This window comes from Aquarana catesbeiana, linkage group LG04 (genome assembly GCF_042186555.1).
Source record: "Aquarana catesbeiana isolate 2022-GZ linkage group LG04, ASM4218655v1, whole genome shotgun sequence".
Classification (NCBI taxonomy): Eukaryota; Metazoa; Chordata; class Amphibia; order Anura; family Ranidae; genus Aquarana; species Aquarana catesbeiana.
In genome coordinates this window covers 690,553,469-690,569,240 of record NC_133327.1, presented here as the reverse complement: position 1 = coordinate 690,569,240, position 15,772 = coordinate 690,553,469, and the positions used below count along the sequence as shown (strand labels likewise).

General features: G+C 44.2%; 1 protein-coding gene across 4 annotated transcripts in view; it reads right to left on the bottom strand.

Moving 5' to 3' along the window:
- BABAM2 (BRISC and BRCA1 A complex member 2) overlaps positions 1 to 15,772 on the bottom strand; it is a 289,298-nt gene that overhangs the window by 163,409 nt on the left and 110,117 nt on the right. For all 4 annotated transcript variants that reach the window (XM_073628773.1, XM_073628774.1, XM_073628771.1 and 1 more), the window contains exon 7: positions 6,136 to 6,245. In XM_073628773.1, the coding sequence (XP_073484874.1) occupies positions 6,136 to 6,245 (110 nt within the window). The remainder of the gene's footprint in view (positions 1 to 6,135; positions 6,246 to 15,772) is intronic.

The window sequence follows — 15,772 nt, the reverse complement described above, 5'->3', positions numbered from 1 at the left end:
CATCTCTATGGCCTAAGAAACCGGAAGCTACGAGCATTTTATGACTTAGATTTCGCCGGATGTAAACAGCGCCATTGGGAAATTGGGAAAGCATTTTATCACACCGATCTTGGTGTGGTCAGATGCTTTGAGGGCAGAGGAGAGATCTAGGGTCTAATAGACCCCAATTTTTGCAAAAAAGAGTACCTGTCACTACCTATTGCTATGATAGGGGATATTTACATTCCCTGAGATAACAATAAAAATGATTAAAAAAAAAAAAAATGAAAGGAACAGTTTAAAAATAAGATAAAAAAATAATAATAATAAAGAAAAAAAAAAAAAAAAAAAAAAAAAGCACCCCTGTCCCCCCTGCTCTCGCGCTAAGGCGAACGCAAGCGTCGGTCTGGCGTCAAATGTAAACAGAAATTGCACCATGCATGTGAGGTATCGCCGCGAAGGTCAGATCGAGGGCAGTAAGTTTAGCAGTAGACCTCCTCTGTAAATCTAAAGTGGTAACCTGTAAAGGCTTTTAAAGGCTTTTAAAAATGTATTTAGTTTGTCGCCACTGCACGTTTGTGCGCAATTTTAAAGCATGTCATGTTTGGTATCCATGTACTCGGCCTAAGATCATCTTTTTTATTTCATCAAACATTTGGGCAATATAGTGTGTTTTAGTGCATTAAAATGTAAAAAAGTGTGTTTTTTCCCCAAAAAATGCGTTTGAAAAATCGCTGCGCAAATACTGTGTGAAAAAAAAAAATGAAACACCCACCATTTTAATCTGTAGGGCATTTGCTTTAAAAAAAAATATATAATGTTTGGGGGTTCAAAGTAATTTTCTTGCAAAAAAAAATTATTTTTTTATGTAAACAATAAGTGTCAGAAAGGGCTTTGTCTTCAAGTGGTTAGAAGTGTGGGTGATGTGTGACATAAGCTTCTAGATGTTGTGCATAAAATGCCAGGACAGTTCAAAACCCCCCCAAATGACCCCATTTTGGAAAGTAGACACCCCAAGCTATTTGCTGAGAGTCATGTTGAGTCCATGGAATAATTTATATTGTGACACAAGTTGCGGGAAAGAGACAATTTTTTATTTTTTTTTGCGCAAAGTTGTCACTAAATGATATATTGCTCAAACATGCCATGTGAATATGTGAAATTACACCCCAAAATACATTCTGCTGCTTCTCCTGAGTACGGGGATACCACATGTGTGAGACTTTTTGGGAGCCTAGCCGCGTACGGGACCCCGAAAACCAAGCACCGCCTTCAGGCTTTCTAAGGCCGTAAATTTTTGATTTCACTCTTCACTGCCTATCACAGTTTCGGAGGCCATGGAAAGCCCAGGTGGCAAAAAACCCCCCCCAAATGACCCAATTTTGGAAAGTAGACACCCCAAGCTATTTGATGAGAGGTATAGTGAGTATTTTGCAGACCTCACTTTTTGTCACAAAGTTTTGAAAATTGAAAAAAGAAAAAAAAAAAATTTTTTTTCTCGTCTTTCTTTATTTTCAAAAACAAATGAGAGCTGCAAAATACTCACCATGCCTCTCAGCAAATAGCTTGGGGTGTCTACTTTCCAAAATGGGGTCATTTGGGGGGGGTTTGTGCCACCTGGGCTTTCCATGGCCTCCGAAACTGTGATAGGCAGTGAGGAGTAAAATCAAAAATTTACACCCTTAGAAATCCTGAAGGCAGTGATTGGTTTTCGGGGTCCCGTACGCGGCTAGGCTCCCAAAAAGTCCCACACATGTGGTATCCCCGTACTCAGGAGAAGCAGCTAAATGTATTTTGGGGTGCAATTCCACATATGCCCATGGCCTGTGTGAGCAATATATCATTTAGTGACAATTTTTTGTAATTTTTTTTTTTTTTTTTTTTTTTGTCATTATTCAATCACTTGGGACAAAAAAAATGAATATTCAATGGGCTCAACATGCCTCTCAGCAAATTCCTTGGGGTGTCTACTTTCCAAAATGGGGTCATTTGTGGGGGTTTTGTACTGCCCTGCCATTTTAGCACCTCAAGAAACGACATAGGCAGTCATAAATTAAAGGCTGTGTAAATTCCAGAAAATGTACCCTAGTTTGTAGACGCTATAACTTTTGCGCAAACCAATAAATATACACTTATTGACATTTTTTTTACCAAAGACATGTGGCCGAATACATTTTGGCCTAAATGTATGACTAAAATTGAGTTTATTGGATTTTTTTTAGAACAAAAAGTAGAAAATATCATTTTTTTTCAAAATTTTCGGTCTTTTTCCGTGTATAGCGCAAAAAATAAAAACGGCAGAGGTGATCAAATACTATCAAAAGAAAGCTCTATTTGTGGGAAGAAAAGGACGCAAATTTCGTTTGGGTACAGCATTGCATGACCGCGCAATTAGCAGTTAAAGCGACGCAGTGCCGAATTGTAAAAAGTGCTCTGGTCAGGAAGGGGGTAAAACCTTCCGGGGCTGAAGTGGTTAAAGTAGAACCTAAGGAGAAAAAAAAAAAATTTGGATGGGGGGGGTCCATGTCACATTTTTTTTTCTCTGTCACCTGTGTCCCGTTGCGTAGATTTCCCGTCACTTCCTGTCCCATAGTCAAACAGGAAGTTAGAGGAAATCCTTGCAAATTAGGGGAATTGATTGGGGACCCCCCAGGTCACCAGAACTAGCGTCTCCATTGGAAGATTTCCCCTCTATTACTTTTTACTTTCACTTCCAATGATAATGGTAAACAGGATGAATAGAGGGGGGGGGAATCTCCCTAATGGGGGCACAGACTGCAATAAAAACTGACAAGTGTTCTAACCCCTCTCCCCTCTGCCCATAAGTTACAAAGATAAAAGTTTTGCCTTTAGTTATACTTTAATTTCTCTCTGTGACTTCCATTATGGAGATTTTCCTCACTTCCTGTCCAGGTGACACCAGTAGTCAGGGATATCGATTGAAGGATGGCCAGATCTGCATAACTGAGACCAGACTATATATGACTGAAGAAAGATAGTGAAGCAAAATCCATCCAAACACCAAAAAGATATAAGTGATCTATAAACCGAGCAGGAAAATACTGAACTATAATACAATGTATACAATCTGATGCCCACAGATCACAGGGAGCACTGGAGACGAGGGCTGCACCGATCCCGATACTAGTATTGGTGCCGATGCCGAGCATTTACACGGGTACTTGTACAAATGGTCCAATGCCTAATCTGATACCTCTGAATGAAGAGGGGTCACTCCCGGAAGTCAGTGGGTGGAGAGAAGGGAGTCAACATGACACGCTGGCAGCAGTGGCAGGTAAGCCATCTGGGGCAGGGGCATGGGGTGCAGCCGCTATGTTCCCAATGTCGGGTGTTCTGTAAGAATCGGCGATCCGTCACATTCGGTGTCGGAAGTGACATCCCATCAGAACACCGCGACGCCCATCTGGGTACACCCTGCACTCGGCCTCAGTAGGCCTGCAGTCAGAAGGCAGCAGCGGACATCTTGTTACACCCAGTCCATATACTTCACTAATGGGTGTACCAAGATGAGCGTTGCGGTGTCACTTCCATTACCGAATATGACAGATCGCCGATTTGGACGGAACAGGTACTTGTCTGTCTTCAACTTGCTAGCAGAATTGAATATTAGGTGTCTCATCATTATGCCAGCCAATTGCCAATCAGTGCTACCTTTCTGTGCCCATCAGTGCCTGTCTATCAGTGCCTGTCTATCAGTGCTGCCCAACAGTTCCCATCAGTGTCGCCCATCAGTTCCCATCAGTGTCGCCCATCAGTGCCACCCATCAGTGTCGCCCATCAGTTCCCATCAGTGTCGCCCATTAGTTCCCATCAGTGTCGCCCATCAGTTCCCATCAGTGTTGCCCATCAGTACCCATCAGTGTCGCCCATCAGTTCCCATCAGTGCCACCCATCAGTTCCCATCAGTGCCACCCATCAGTGTCGCCCATCAGTTCCCATCAGTGTCGCCCATCAGTTCCCATCAGTGCCACCCATCAGTGCCACCCATCAGTGTCGCCCATCAGTTCCCATCAGTGTCGCCCATTAGTTCCCATCAGTGCCACCCATCAGTTCCCATCAGTGCCACCCATCAGTGTCGCCCATCAGTTCCCATCAGTGTCGCCCATCAGTTCCCATCAGTGTTGCCCATCAGTTCCCATCAGTGTTGCCCATCAGTTCCCATCAGTGCCACCCATCAGTGCTGCATATTAGTGCCACCCCATCAGTGCCCTTCAGTGCTGCCTCATCAGTGCCACTGTGATATGAGGTTAAAAAAGTATCGGTAATCAGTATCGGCGAGTACTTGAAAAAAGTATCTGGAGAGATAGTGGATACTGGAGATGTAGGAAACAGTCAGGAAGGGGGAGCGAGGACTGGGACCATGAAGAATGGGAGCGGGTATAAGGCCAGCAGAGTTCAGGATGTAAAGCAGGGGCAGGGTCGGGATAAGTTAGCAAGCAGTATCTGGCCATCAGGCAAAACACTGAAGCACAAGGGAAGTGTAGAGAAGGAACTAAATACCCTCCCGGTAGCCAGCATCAGGTGGAGACTCATTACTGGGATCTGATGGCTGTTGGGAGACACCCGCTGGTGGACACTCAAACTACAACCTTCCACAGTGCCACCAGCAGGTGATCCAGGTCCTGACACCAGTACAAAAAATGAGGGGGGTTTACCACCCAGGCAGGTAGACATGGGCAATAACATAGAAGTTCTCATCCTTCTCCATTCAACTAAACATGGAAGGAAGAAGGATGGGATTTCCCCATTAGGAACAAAGACAGAAAGGCCCTGATTTATTCCTAACTAAAAATTCTGGACTTTAATATCATGACACCTGATAAAATGGACTCTGGGTGCAGCCATGATGAATTATTCTCTGCAGGCACACAGAACCCAACTGAGATCAGTTGTTTAGTATAGAGCAGGAAATTTTAAAGTTAAGACTACACAAGCACAAGGGAAGTGTAGCGGAGGAACTAAATACCCTCCCAGCAGCCAGCATCAGGTGGAGATGAGCATCAAATGTACAGGCCTGAGATGTAGACTGTGACCTGGGGGGAGGGGTGTCCCTGTAGAGCTTTATGGATCCTAGCTCCAGACTGTACATGGGGCTTTGAGTTCATAAAGACTGAGCTCCGCCCCTTGACTTTCTGCTGTCAAAAGACAGAACTTCAGTGAGCTGTGGAAGTTCTACCATTGGACAGTTGATTGACAGGTGGCACTCAAAAGGGGGAAGAGGCAGAGCTTTATGTACAACCCGGGTCCAGGATCCAGAGGGCTCCCAAGAGACACAGGGATCAGTTCGAATATTAAAACAATTACTTGCAGACACCACAAGGGGCAGCACTTCAGTACGGTCACCATAGAAATATAGGCAGATTAGGTTTTATAATGTAATATTTTAACACAATCCTGTTAGGTAATTATAGGAGACAGTAATTAATAAAATATATCTTTTTTGTCTTATTAATGTTGCAATTATTGCATCTTAATATTCTGATTACTGCATGTACACACCAAGGTGTGCATTTATAAAAAAAAAAAATACATATATATATATCTATATATATATACATATATATATATATAGATATATATATCTACATATATCTATCTATCTATAGATAGATAGATAGATCTATATCGAGATAGATAATATATATGTATATATATATATATATATATATATATATATATATATACACAGAGCTATTTGGAACTGCATGCACACTTGTTTTGTGCAAATGGGGGCAACATCTAATATTATTGGGCTATTTTCCCCGTGGGTCGAATGTTATTCATTGCTTGGGAAAATATTGCATTATGGCCTCTATATGGAGCCAACAATCATAACAAATAGGTGTTTATTTTCTATGATCATCTTATCCATCTAGTGGCCATAAAGTGGTATTTTCCTGATTTACTCTTTTTCTGTATGAATGAATAACATTTGACCTCAAAAGAAAATAGCTTAGAAAATTCCATGTTGCCCCCATTCGCAAACATTCAAGAAGTTTCACAGGATAAATAACAAGCATTCTGCTGTGCGATTTGCAGTATTGCTGGCAGCCAGGAGACGACATGCTGCTAGTTCTGAGGATGATTTACACCAATGTGATGCAAAAAAATAAAATAAATAACAAAAGCACTTACTGTTCTACTCGTGGGGAGAGGTAAAGTTTGGGGAAAACCTGGGTGGCTTCTGCGTCTTCAAAGCTAACAGAGAGCAGAGCGACGTCCTCCCCCGGGTCCTCGTTTGCATCCTAGAGAGAGGAAAGGTCATTCATTATCAGATTAATACATTTTATAAATTAAAAAAAAAACAAACAAAAAAAACATATACCCCAATTTATTTGTATAATATGAAAGATGATGTTACACCGAGTAAATAGATACCCAACATGTCATGCTTTAAAATTGTGCACAATCATGGAATGACGACCAACTACGGTACCTGAAAAATCTCCATAGGCAACACTTTAAAAGCATTTACAGGTTACCAGTTTAGATTCACAGAGGAGGTCTAGCACTAGAATTGTTGGTCTCGCTCTGACGTTCGTGGTGATACCTCACATGTGTGGTTTAACCACTGTTTACATATTCGAGCGCAACTTAGGTCCTCTTCAGAGCCGGTTCACACAGGGGCGACCTAGCCGCCTGACAAGTCGCCTCCCGTTCTGTACAATGGAACCGTTCTAATCGTCGCTCCGACTTAGAAGAAAGGTTCCTGTACTACTTTGGGGGCGACTTGCATAGACTTCTATACAGAAGTCGTCTTGCAAGTCGCCCTGGCAGTCGTGTGCAGGTCGCCTCGGTGAGGCGACCTGCAAGTCGTGCTGCTTCTAGTGTGAACCGGCTCCTACTGTTTTTATTTTTTATTATTTATTTTACTTTTTATTTATTTTTATAAGAAATGTAAACATCCCGTGTAATAGAAATAAGAGATGACAGGTCCTCTTTATGGAGATCTCATGTAATAGAAATAAGAGATGACAGGTCCTCTTTATGGAGATCTCATGTAATAGAAATAAGAGATGACAGGTCCTCTTTATGGAGATCTCATGTAATAGAAATAAGAGATGACAGGTCCTCTTTATGGAGATCTCATGTAATAGAAATAAGAGATGACAGGTCCTCTTTATGGAGATCTCATGTAATAGAAATAAGAGATGACAGGTCCTCTTTATGGAGATCTCATGTAATAGAAATAAGAGATGACAGGTCCTCTTTATGGAGATATCTCATGTAATAGAAATAAGAGATGACAGGTCCTCTTTATGGAGATCTCATGTAATAGAAATAAGAGATGACAGGTCCTCTTTATGGAGATCTCATGTAATAGAAATAAGAGATGACAGTTCCTCTTTATGGAGAGATCTCATGTAATAGAAATAAGAGATGACAGGTCCTCTTTATGGAGATCTCATGTAATAGAAATAAGAGATGACAGGTCCTCTTTATGGAGATCTCATGTAATAGAAATAAGAGATGACAGGTCCTCTTTATGGAGATCTCATGTAATAGAAATAAGAGATGACAGGTCCTCTTTATGGAGAGATCTCATGTAATAGAAATAAGAGATGACAGGTCCTCTTTATGGAGATCTCATGTAATAGAAATAAGAGATGACAGGTCCTCTTTATGGAGATCTCATGTAATAGAAATAAGAGATGACAGGTCCTCTTTATGGGGATCTCATGTAATAGAAATAAGAGATGACAGGTCCTCTTTATGGAGATCTCATGTAATAGAAATAAGAGATGACAGGTCCTCTTTATGGAGATCTCATGTAATAGAAATAAGAGATGACAGGTCCTCTTTATGGAGAGATCTCATGTAATAGAAATAAGAGATGACAGGTCCTCTTTATGGAGATCTCATGTAATAGAAATAAGAGATGACAGGTCCTCTTTATGGAGATCTCATGTAATAGAAATAAGAGATGACAGGTCCTCTTTATGGAGATCTCATGTAATAGAAATAAGAGATGACAGGTCCTCTTTATGGAGATCTCATATAATAGAAATAAGAGATGACAGGTCCTCTTTATGGAGATCTCATGTAATAGAAATAAGAGATGACAGGTCCTCTTTATGGAGATCTCATGTAATAGAAATAAGAGATGACAGGTCCTCTTTATGGAGAGATCATGTAATAGAAATAAGAGATGACAGGTCCTCTTTATGGAGATCTCATGTAATAGAAATAAGAGATGACAGGTCCTCTTTATGGAGATCTCATGTAATAGAAATAAGAGATGACAGGTCCTCTTTATGGAGATCTCATGTAATAGAAATAAGAGATGACAGGTCCTCTTTATGGAGATCTCATGTAATAGAAATAAGAGATGACAGGTCCTCTTTATGGAGAGATCATGTAATAGAAATAAGAGATGACAGGTCCTCTTTATGGAGATCTCATGTAATAGAAATAAGAGATGACAGGTCCTCTTTATGGAGATCTCATGTAATAGAAATAAGAGATGACAGGTCCTCTTTATGGAGATCTCATGTAATAGAAATAAGAGATGACAGGTCCTCTTTATGGAGATCTCATGTAATAGAAATAAGAGATGACAGGTCCTCTTTATGGAGATCTCATGTAATAGAAATAAGAGATGACAGGTCCTCTTTCAGAGGTGCACACAGAAGGCTTTTTATCTTAATGCATAAAATGCACCTTCTGCCTTTAGATCCATTTTAACCCTAATATTACCCCTAACCCCAGTGTTTTCTTATTATTATTGCATTTATGATGGGGCACTATTCCTCCCACTGATACCAATGATGGGGAACTATCCCTTCCACTGATACCAATGATGGGGCACTATTCCTCCCACTGACACCAATGATGGGGCACTATTCCTCCCACTGACACCAGTGATGGGGCACTATTCCTCCCACTGATACTAATGATGGGGCACTATTCCTCCCACTGATACCAATGATGGGGAACTATCCCTTCCACTGATACCAATGATGGGGCACTATTCCTCCCACTGACACCAATGATGGGGCACTATTCCTCCCACTGACACCAGTGATGGGGCACTATTCCTCCCACTGATACCAATGATGGGGCACTATTCCTCCCACTGATACCAATGATGGGTCACTATTCCTCCCACTGACACCAATGATGGGGCACTATTCCTCCCACTGATACTAATGATGGGGCACTATTCCTCCCACTGATACCAATGATGGGGAACTATCCCTTCCACTGATACCAATGATGGGGCACTATTCCTCCCACTGACACCAATGATGGGGCACTATTCCTCCCACTGACACCAGTGATGGGGCACTATTCCTCCCACTGATACCAATGATGGGGAACTATCCCTTCCACTGATACCAATGATGGGGCACTATTCCTCCCACTGATACTAATGATGGGACACTATTCCTCCCACTGATACCAATGATGGGGCACTATTCCTCCCACTGATACCAATGATGGGGCACTATTCCTCCCACTGACACCAGTGATGGGGCACTATTCCTCCCACTGATACCAGTGATGGGGCACTATTCCTCCCACTGATACCAATGATGGGGCACTATTCCTCCCACTGATACTAATGATGGGACACTATTCCTCCCACTGATACCAATGATGGGGCACTATTCCTCCCACTGATACCAATGATGGGGCACTATTTCTCCCACTGATACCAATGATGGGGCACTATTCCTCCCACTGACACCAATGATGGGGCACTATTCCTCCCACTGATACCAATGATGGGGCACTATTTCTCCCACTGATACCAATGATGGGGCACTATTCCTCCCACTGATACTAATGATGGGGCACTATTCCTCCCACTGATACTAATGATGGGACACTATTCCTCCCACTGATACCAATGATGGGGCACTATTCCTTCCACTGATACCAATGATGGGGCACTATTCCTCCCACTGATACTAATGATGGGACACTATTCCTCCCACTGATACCAATGATGGGGCACTATTCCTCCCACTGATCCCAATGATGGGGCACTATTCCTTCCACTGACACCAGTGATGGGGCACTATTCCTCCCACTGACACCAATGATGGGGCACTATTCCTCCCACTGATCCCAATGATGGGGCACTATTCCTCCCACTGATACTAATGATGGGACACTATTCCTCCCACTGATCCCAATGATGGGGCACTATTCCTCCCACTGATACCAATGATGGGGCACTATTCCTTCCACTGACACCAGTGTTGGGGCACTATTCCTCCCACTGATACCAATGATGGGGCACTATTCCTTCCACTGACACCAGTGTTGGGGCACTATTCCTCCCACTGATACTAATGATGGGACACTATTCCTCCCACTGATACCAATGATGGGGCACTATTCCTCCCACTGATACTAATGATGGGACACTATTCCTCCCACTGATACCAATGATGGGGCACTATTCCTCCCACTGATACTAATGATGGGACACTATTCCTCCCACTGATACCAATGATGGGGCACTATTCCTCCCACTGACACCAATGATGGGGCATTGTTTACCCCCCCCTGGCTGTAGTTCGGCCCCAGTAAAGTCTAAAGGACAGTAAACTGGCAACTGGTAATTTTTTTGTCGATCAATTTCAGGATCAGCGAAAATGATGTAAAGATTTTGGTGGTACTTTGGGGGTTATGTTTTTACTTGTTCATGTGCAGTACGGTTTATCGTGATTCTCGATTGATTCCGCTACTCATGCTTCAAAAATTGTTCATTCATACTACAAAAATTCCAATTTTAGGCATTATTCTTTGCATTTAGAGAATCATTTATATGAGGCCACTAATATTAAGAATGATGAACGATTGTCCATTCAGAATGATTTGTTTTTAATGATTTTCCACCCATCTAAGGCCAATGTAAGAGTGTGAGATTTCTCGGATTCTCAGTCAGGAATGTTCTGTGAGGTCTGAGCGGGGCCGGTGTACAGACGGTTGTCGGAGAAGGCCGGTGTACAGACGGTTGTCGGAGAAGGCCGGTGTACAGACGGTTGTCGGAGAAGGCCGGTGTACAGACGGTTGTCGGAGAAGGTCGGTGTACAGACGGTTGTCGGAGAAGGCCGGTGTACAGACGGTTGTCGGAGAAGGCCGGTGTACAGACGGTTGTCGGAGAAGGCCGGTGTACAGACGGTTGTCGGAGAAGGCCGGTGTACAGACGGTTGTCGGAGAAGGCCGGTGTACAGACGGTTGTCGGAGAAGGCCGGTGTACAGACGGTTGTCGGAGAAGGCCGGTGTACAGACGGTTGTCGGAGAAGGTCGGTGTACAGACGGTTGTCGGAGAAGGCCGGTGTACAGACGGTTGTCGGAGAAGGCCGGTGTACAGACGGTTGTCAGAGAAGGCCGGTGTACAGACGGTTGTCGGAGAAGGCCGGTGTACAGACGGTTGTCGGAGAAGGCCGGTGTACAGACGGTTGTCGGAGAAGGCCGGTGTACAGACGGTTGTCGGAGAAGGCCGGTGTACAGACGGTTGTCGGAGAAGGTCGGTGTACAGACGGTTGTCAGAGAAGGCCGGTGTACAGACGGTTGTCGGAGAAGGTCGGTGTACAGACGGTTGTCGGAGAAGGCCGGTGTACAGACGGTTGTCGGAGAAGGTCGGTGTACAGACGGTTGTCAGAGAAGGCCGGTGTACAGACGGTTGTCGGAGAAGGCCGGTGTACAGACGGTTGTCGGAGAAGGTCGGTGTACAGACGGTTGTCAGAGAAGGCCGGTGTACAGACGGTTGTCGGAGAAGGCCGGTGTACAGACGGTTGTCGGAGAAGGCCGGTGTACAGACGGTTGTCGGAGAAGGCCGGTGTACAGACGGTTGTCGGAGAAGGCCGGCGGCCTCCATTGTATGAGCGGCGGGTCCCTGGCGCGGCGGGTTCCAGGCACGGCGAGGTGTGGAGGAGATACCATATCAGGATCTGGGTGGGGGATATGGAGGCGTATTGTGAGTATAGAATAGGTAGGGCTCTATAAACAAATCTGCCTGAATTCCCATCACCCTCAGATTACTCATTCACCGACCGACCGCCCACACCGAGGACATTCCACAACCAACATCTCCACCATAGACACATCCAAATGTGGAGACCTGGGATCCTCCAAGGGATTGTGTCATCTCAAGCAAAGGCCTGTCTGAAATAAATATCGCTCACACAGAGCGTGGCGTCAGATGATTGTTGTCCTTTCCGGTGTTTCCTGGATTGTTATGGTCTCCCCCCCAGCTGGTGCTGAAGGTATCTGGCTGGGCTTAATCCTCCTCTACACCCCGTTCACAATAATATATACCGAGCATCCGGAAAGTATTTACAACACTTCACTTTTTCCACATTTTGTTATGTTACAGCCTTATTCCAAAATGGTTTAAATTAATTATTTTCCTCAAAATTCAACAAACATCCCCCCATAATGACAACGGGAAAGAAGTTTGTCTGAAATCTTTGCAAATTTATTAAAAATAAAAAAGGAAAACGATCCCATATACAGAAGTATCACAGGCTCCTCCCATGTACATAAGTATCACAGGCTCCTCCCATATACAGAAGTATCACAGGCTCCTCCCATGTCCATAAGTATCACAGGCTCCTCCCATGTACATAAGTGTCACAGGCTCCTCCCATGTCCATAAGTATCACAGGCTCCTCCCATGTACATAAGTATCACAGGCTCCTCTCATGTCCATAAGTATCACAGGCTCCTCCCATCTACATAGGTATCACAGGCTCCTCCCATGTACATAAGTATCACAGACTCCTCCCATGTACATAAGTATCACAGACTCCTCCCATGTACATAAGTATCACAGGCTCCTCCCATGTACATAAGTATCACAGACTCCTCCCATGTACATTGGTATCACATACTCCTCCCATCTACATAGGTATCACAGGCTCCTCCCATGTACATAAGTATCACAGGCTCCTCCCATGTACATAAGTATCACAGACTCCTCCCATGTACATTGGTATCACATACTCCTCCCATCTACATAGGTATCACAGGCTCCTCCCGTGTACATAAGTATCACAGGCTCCTCCCATGTACATAAGTATCACAGGCTCCTCCCATGTACATAAGTATCACAGACTCCTCCCATGTACATAAGTATCACAGGCTCCTCCCATGTACATTGGTATCACATACTCCTCCCATCTACATAGGTATCACAGGCTCCTCCCATGTACATAAGTATCACAGGCTCCTCCCATGTACATAAGTATCACAGACTCCTCCCATGTACATTGGTATCACATACTCCTCCCATCTACATAGGTATCACAGGCTCCTCCCATGTACATAAGTATCACAGGCTCATCCCATGTACATAAGTATCACAGGCTCCTCCCATGTACATTGGTATCACATACTCCTCCCATCTACATAGGTATCACAGGCTCCTCCCATGTACATAAGTATCACAGGCTCCTCCCATGTACATAAGTATCACGGGCTCCTCCCATGTACATAAGTATCACAGACTCCTCCCATGTACATAAGTATCACAGGCTCCTCCCATGTACATAAGTATCACAGGCTCCTCCCATGTACATAAGTATCACAGGCTCCTCCCATGTACATAAGTATCACAGGCTCCTCCCATGTACAGAAGTATCACAGGCTCCTCCCATGTACATAAGTATCACAGGCTCCTCCCATGTACATAAGTATCACAGGCTCCTCCCATGTACATAAGTATCACAGGCTCCTCCCATGTACATAAGTATCACAGGCTCCTCCCATGTACAGAAGTATCACAGGCTCCTCCCATGTACATAAGTATCACAGGCTCCTCCCATGTACAGAAGTATCACAGGCTCCTCCCATGTACATAAGTATCACAGGCTCCTCCCATGTACAGAAGTATCACAGGCTCCTCCCATGTACATAAGTGTCACAGACTCCTCCCATGTACATAAGTATCACAGACTCCTCCCATGTACAGAAGTATCACAGGCTCCTCCCATGTACAGAAGTATCACAGACTCCTCCCATGTACAGAAGTATCACAGACTCCTCCCATGTACAGAAGTATACTTATGTACATTGGATTTTTTCCCTTTTTTATCATTTAATAAATTTGCAAAGATTTAAAAAAAAAATGCTTTCACGTTGTCATTATGGGGGATTGTTTGTAGAATTTTGAGGACAATAACGAATTTAATCCATTTTGGAATAAGACTAACATAACAAAATGTGGAAAAAGTGAAGCGCTGTGAATACTTTCCGGATGCTCTGTATGTTTTGGCTGCACAAACTAATATCGTAATAATAATAATAAAATATTAATCATGAAAATAAATCCTTTCACTCTTTGGTCTTCCTCTTTCTTAGGAAATGAGGTGACACAATCAGATTTTAGGAGAAGTGGTCGGCACCTCGCTGTGGATTATCTTCTATAGAACATTCCCTTATTACCGACAATCCTTTCCTCTGACAGAGATCACATTCATGGAGTGCCGAGGCCGGCTCCGGCTATCACCGGGATCAGCTGCAGATTTAGGCAATTCCCTAAAAGATAAAAGCACCATAAAATGCAGCGCTCAGCGTGTTCAGGGTCCCGGGAAAGGAAAATATAAAATGTAAGATCCCCGTTGATTGGCCAGAAATCCAGCGAGCTCCGAACCTCCTGCTGTGAGCCGACAAGACATCGGCACGGCGTCTCTGAAATCACACATAGTGTTGTTAGCTTTGCCTAGTTCTCCCTGGATGGACTACAGAACACCTCCCCATTATAGCTAAACTTCCCCCTAAAAGGGGGAACATCCCCTCCCCCTCCTCTCCCACTTTTTGATGTATTTTTTTTTTGGGGGGGGGAGAGTATCTAGTTTTAGCAGGTACCCACTTCCATTTCCTAGGCGTTCGGAGCAGAAGTTCTCCCCTCTCCTTCCCTGATCAGCAACCTCCTGGGGCACGTCACATTCACAAAGTGCGGCGCGACTCGTGCATGCGCAGTGGGAAGCCGGCTGTGAAGCCACAAGGAATCACAGGCAGATTTCCTTAGTAAACATGCCAGCGCCAAGGACCCGAAAACTGGCGAAGAACTGGCCCAGGTGGGGACGGCGCTGGATCCCTGGACAGGTAAGTGTCCTCCTTTTAAAAAACAACAAGCTGATTCAAAACCTCAGACATGAAATCTGAACAAAGCACATCCCTCTATAGTGTGTACTTGTCTCAATCCAGAGCACTAAGTGTCATTTCTGTCTGCTGCCTCCTTCCTCTGCTATCTGCACACGTCACTTCTGACAAGTTTTCCTGACACCAAGAGAAAAATGGTGACTGGGGAGGGAGCTCCAGCACACAGCCTCTGATTGTCAGCCTCAGCTCTGTTCCTGTGTACTGTGTGGAGTGGGTGTGTCCCTTCCCTCCAATCAGCTCTCCCAGAGTTCTCCTCACTGAGCTCTGCAGAGTGCAACTTCTGATCCCTGCCCTCCGCTTTCTGACAGCTCAGACAAGCTTTATAAAATTCTGGACTATGAACAGATGTATAGGAGAGGAGGCGGCAGATAAAAAGGTACAACTTATGTATGAGGATTTGTTTCATCTCTGTGTACCACCTGAGGCCAGTCACCTCACTGGGTGTTTGGAGGGTTTACAATCACCTAAAACCTGGAGTTTGGCTTTAAACGTTTGGTTGGGAAGGAGAAATCTTCAGTCCAAGAAATCAGTGTCGTCTCTTGCCTTAGTTTACCAGGATCCGCGAGGACCATAGTGGGGTCAATAGTGAGAACCATAGAGAGGACTAAAGTGAGGTCCATAGAGAGGACTAAAGTGAGGTCCATAGTGA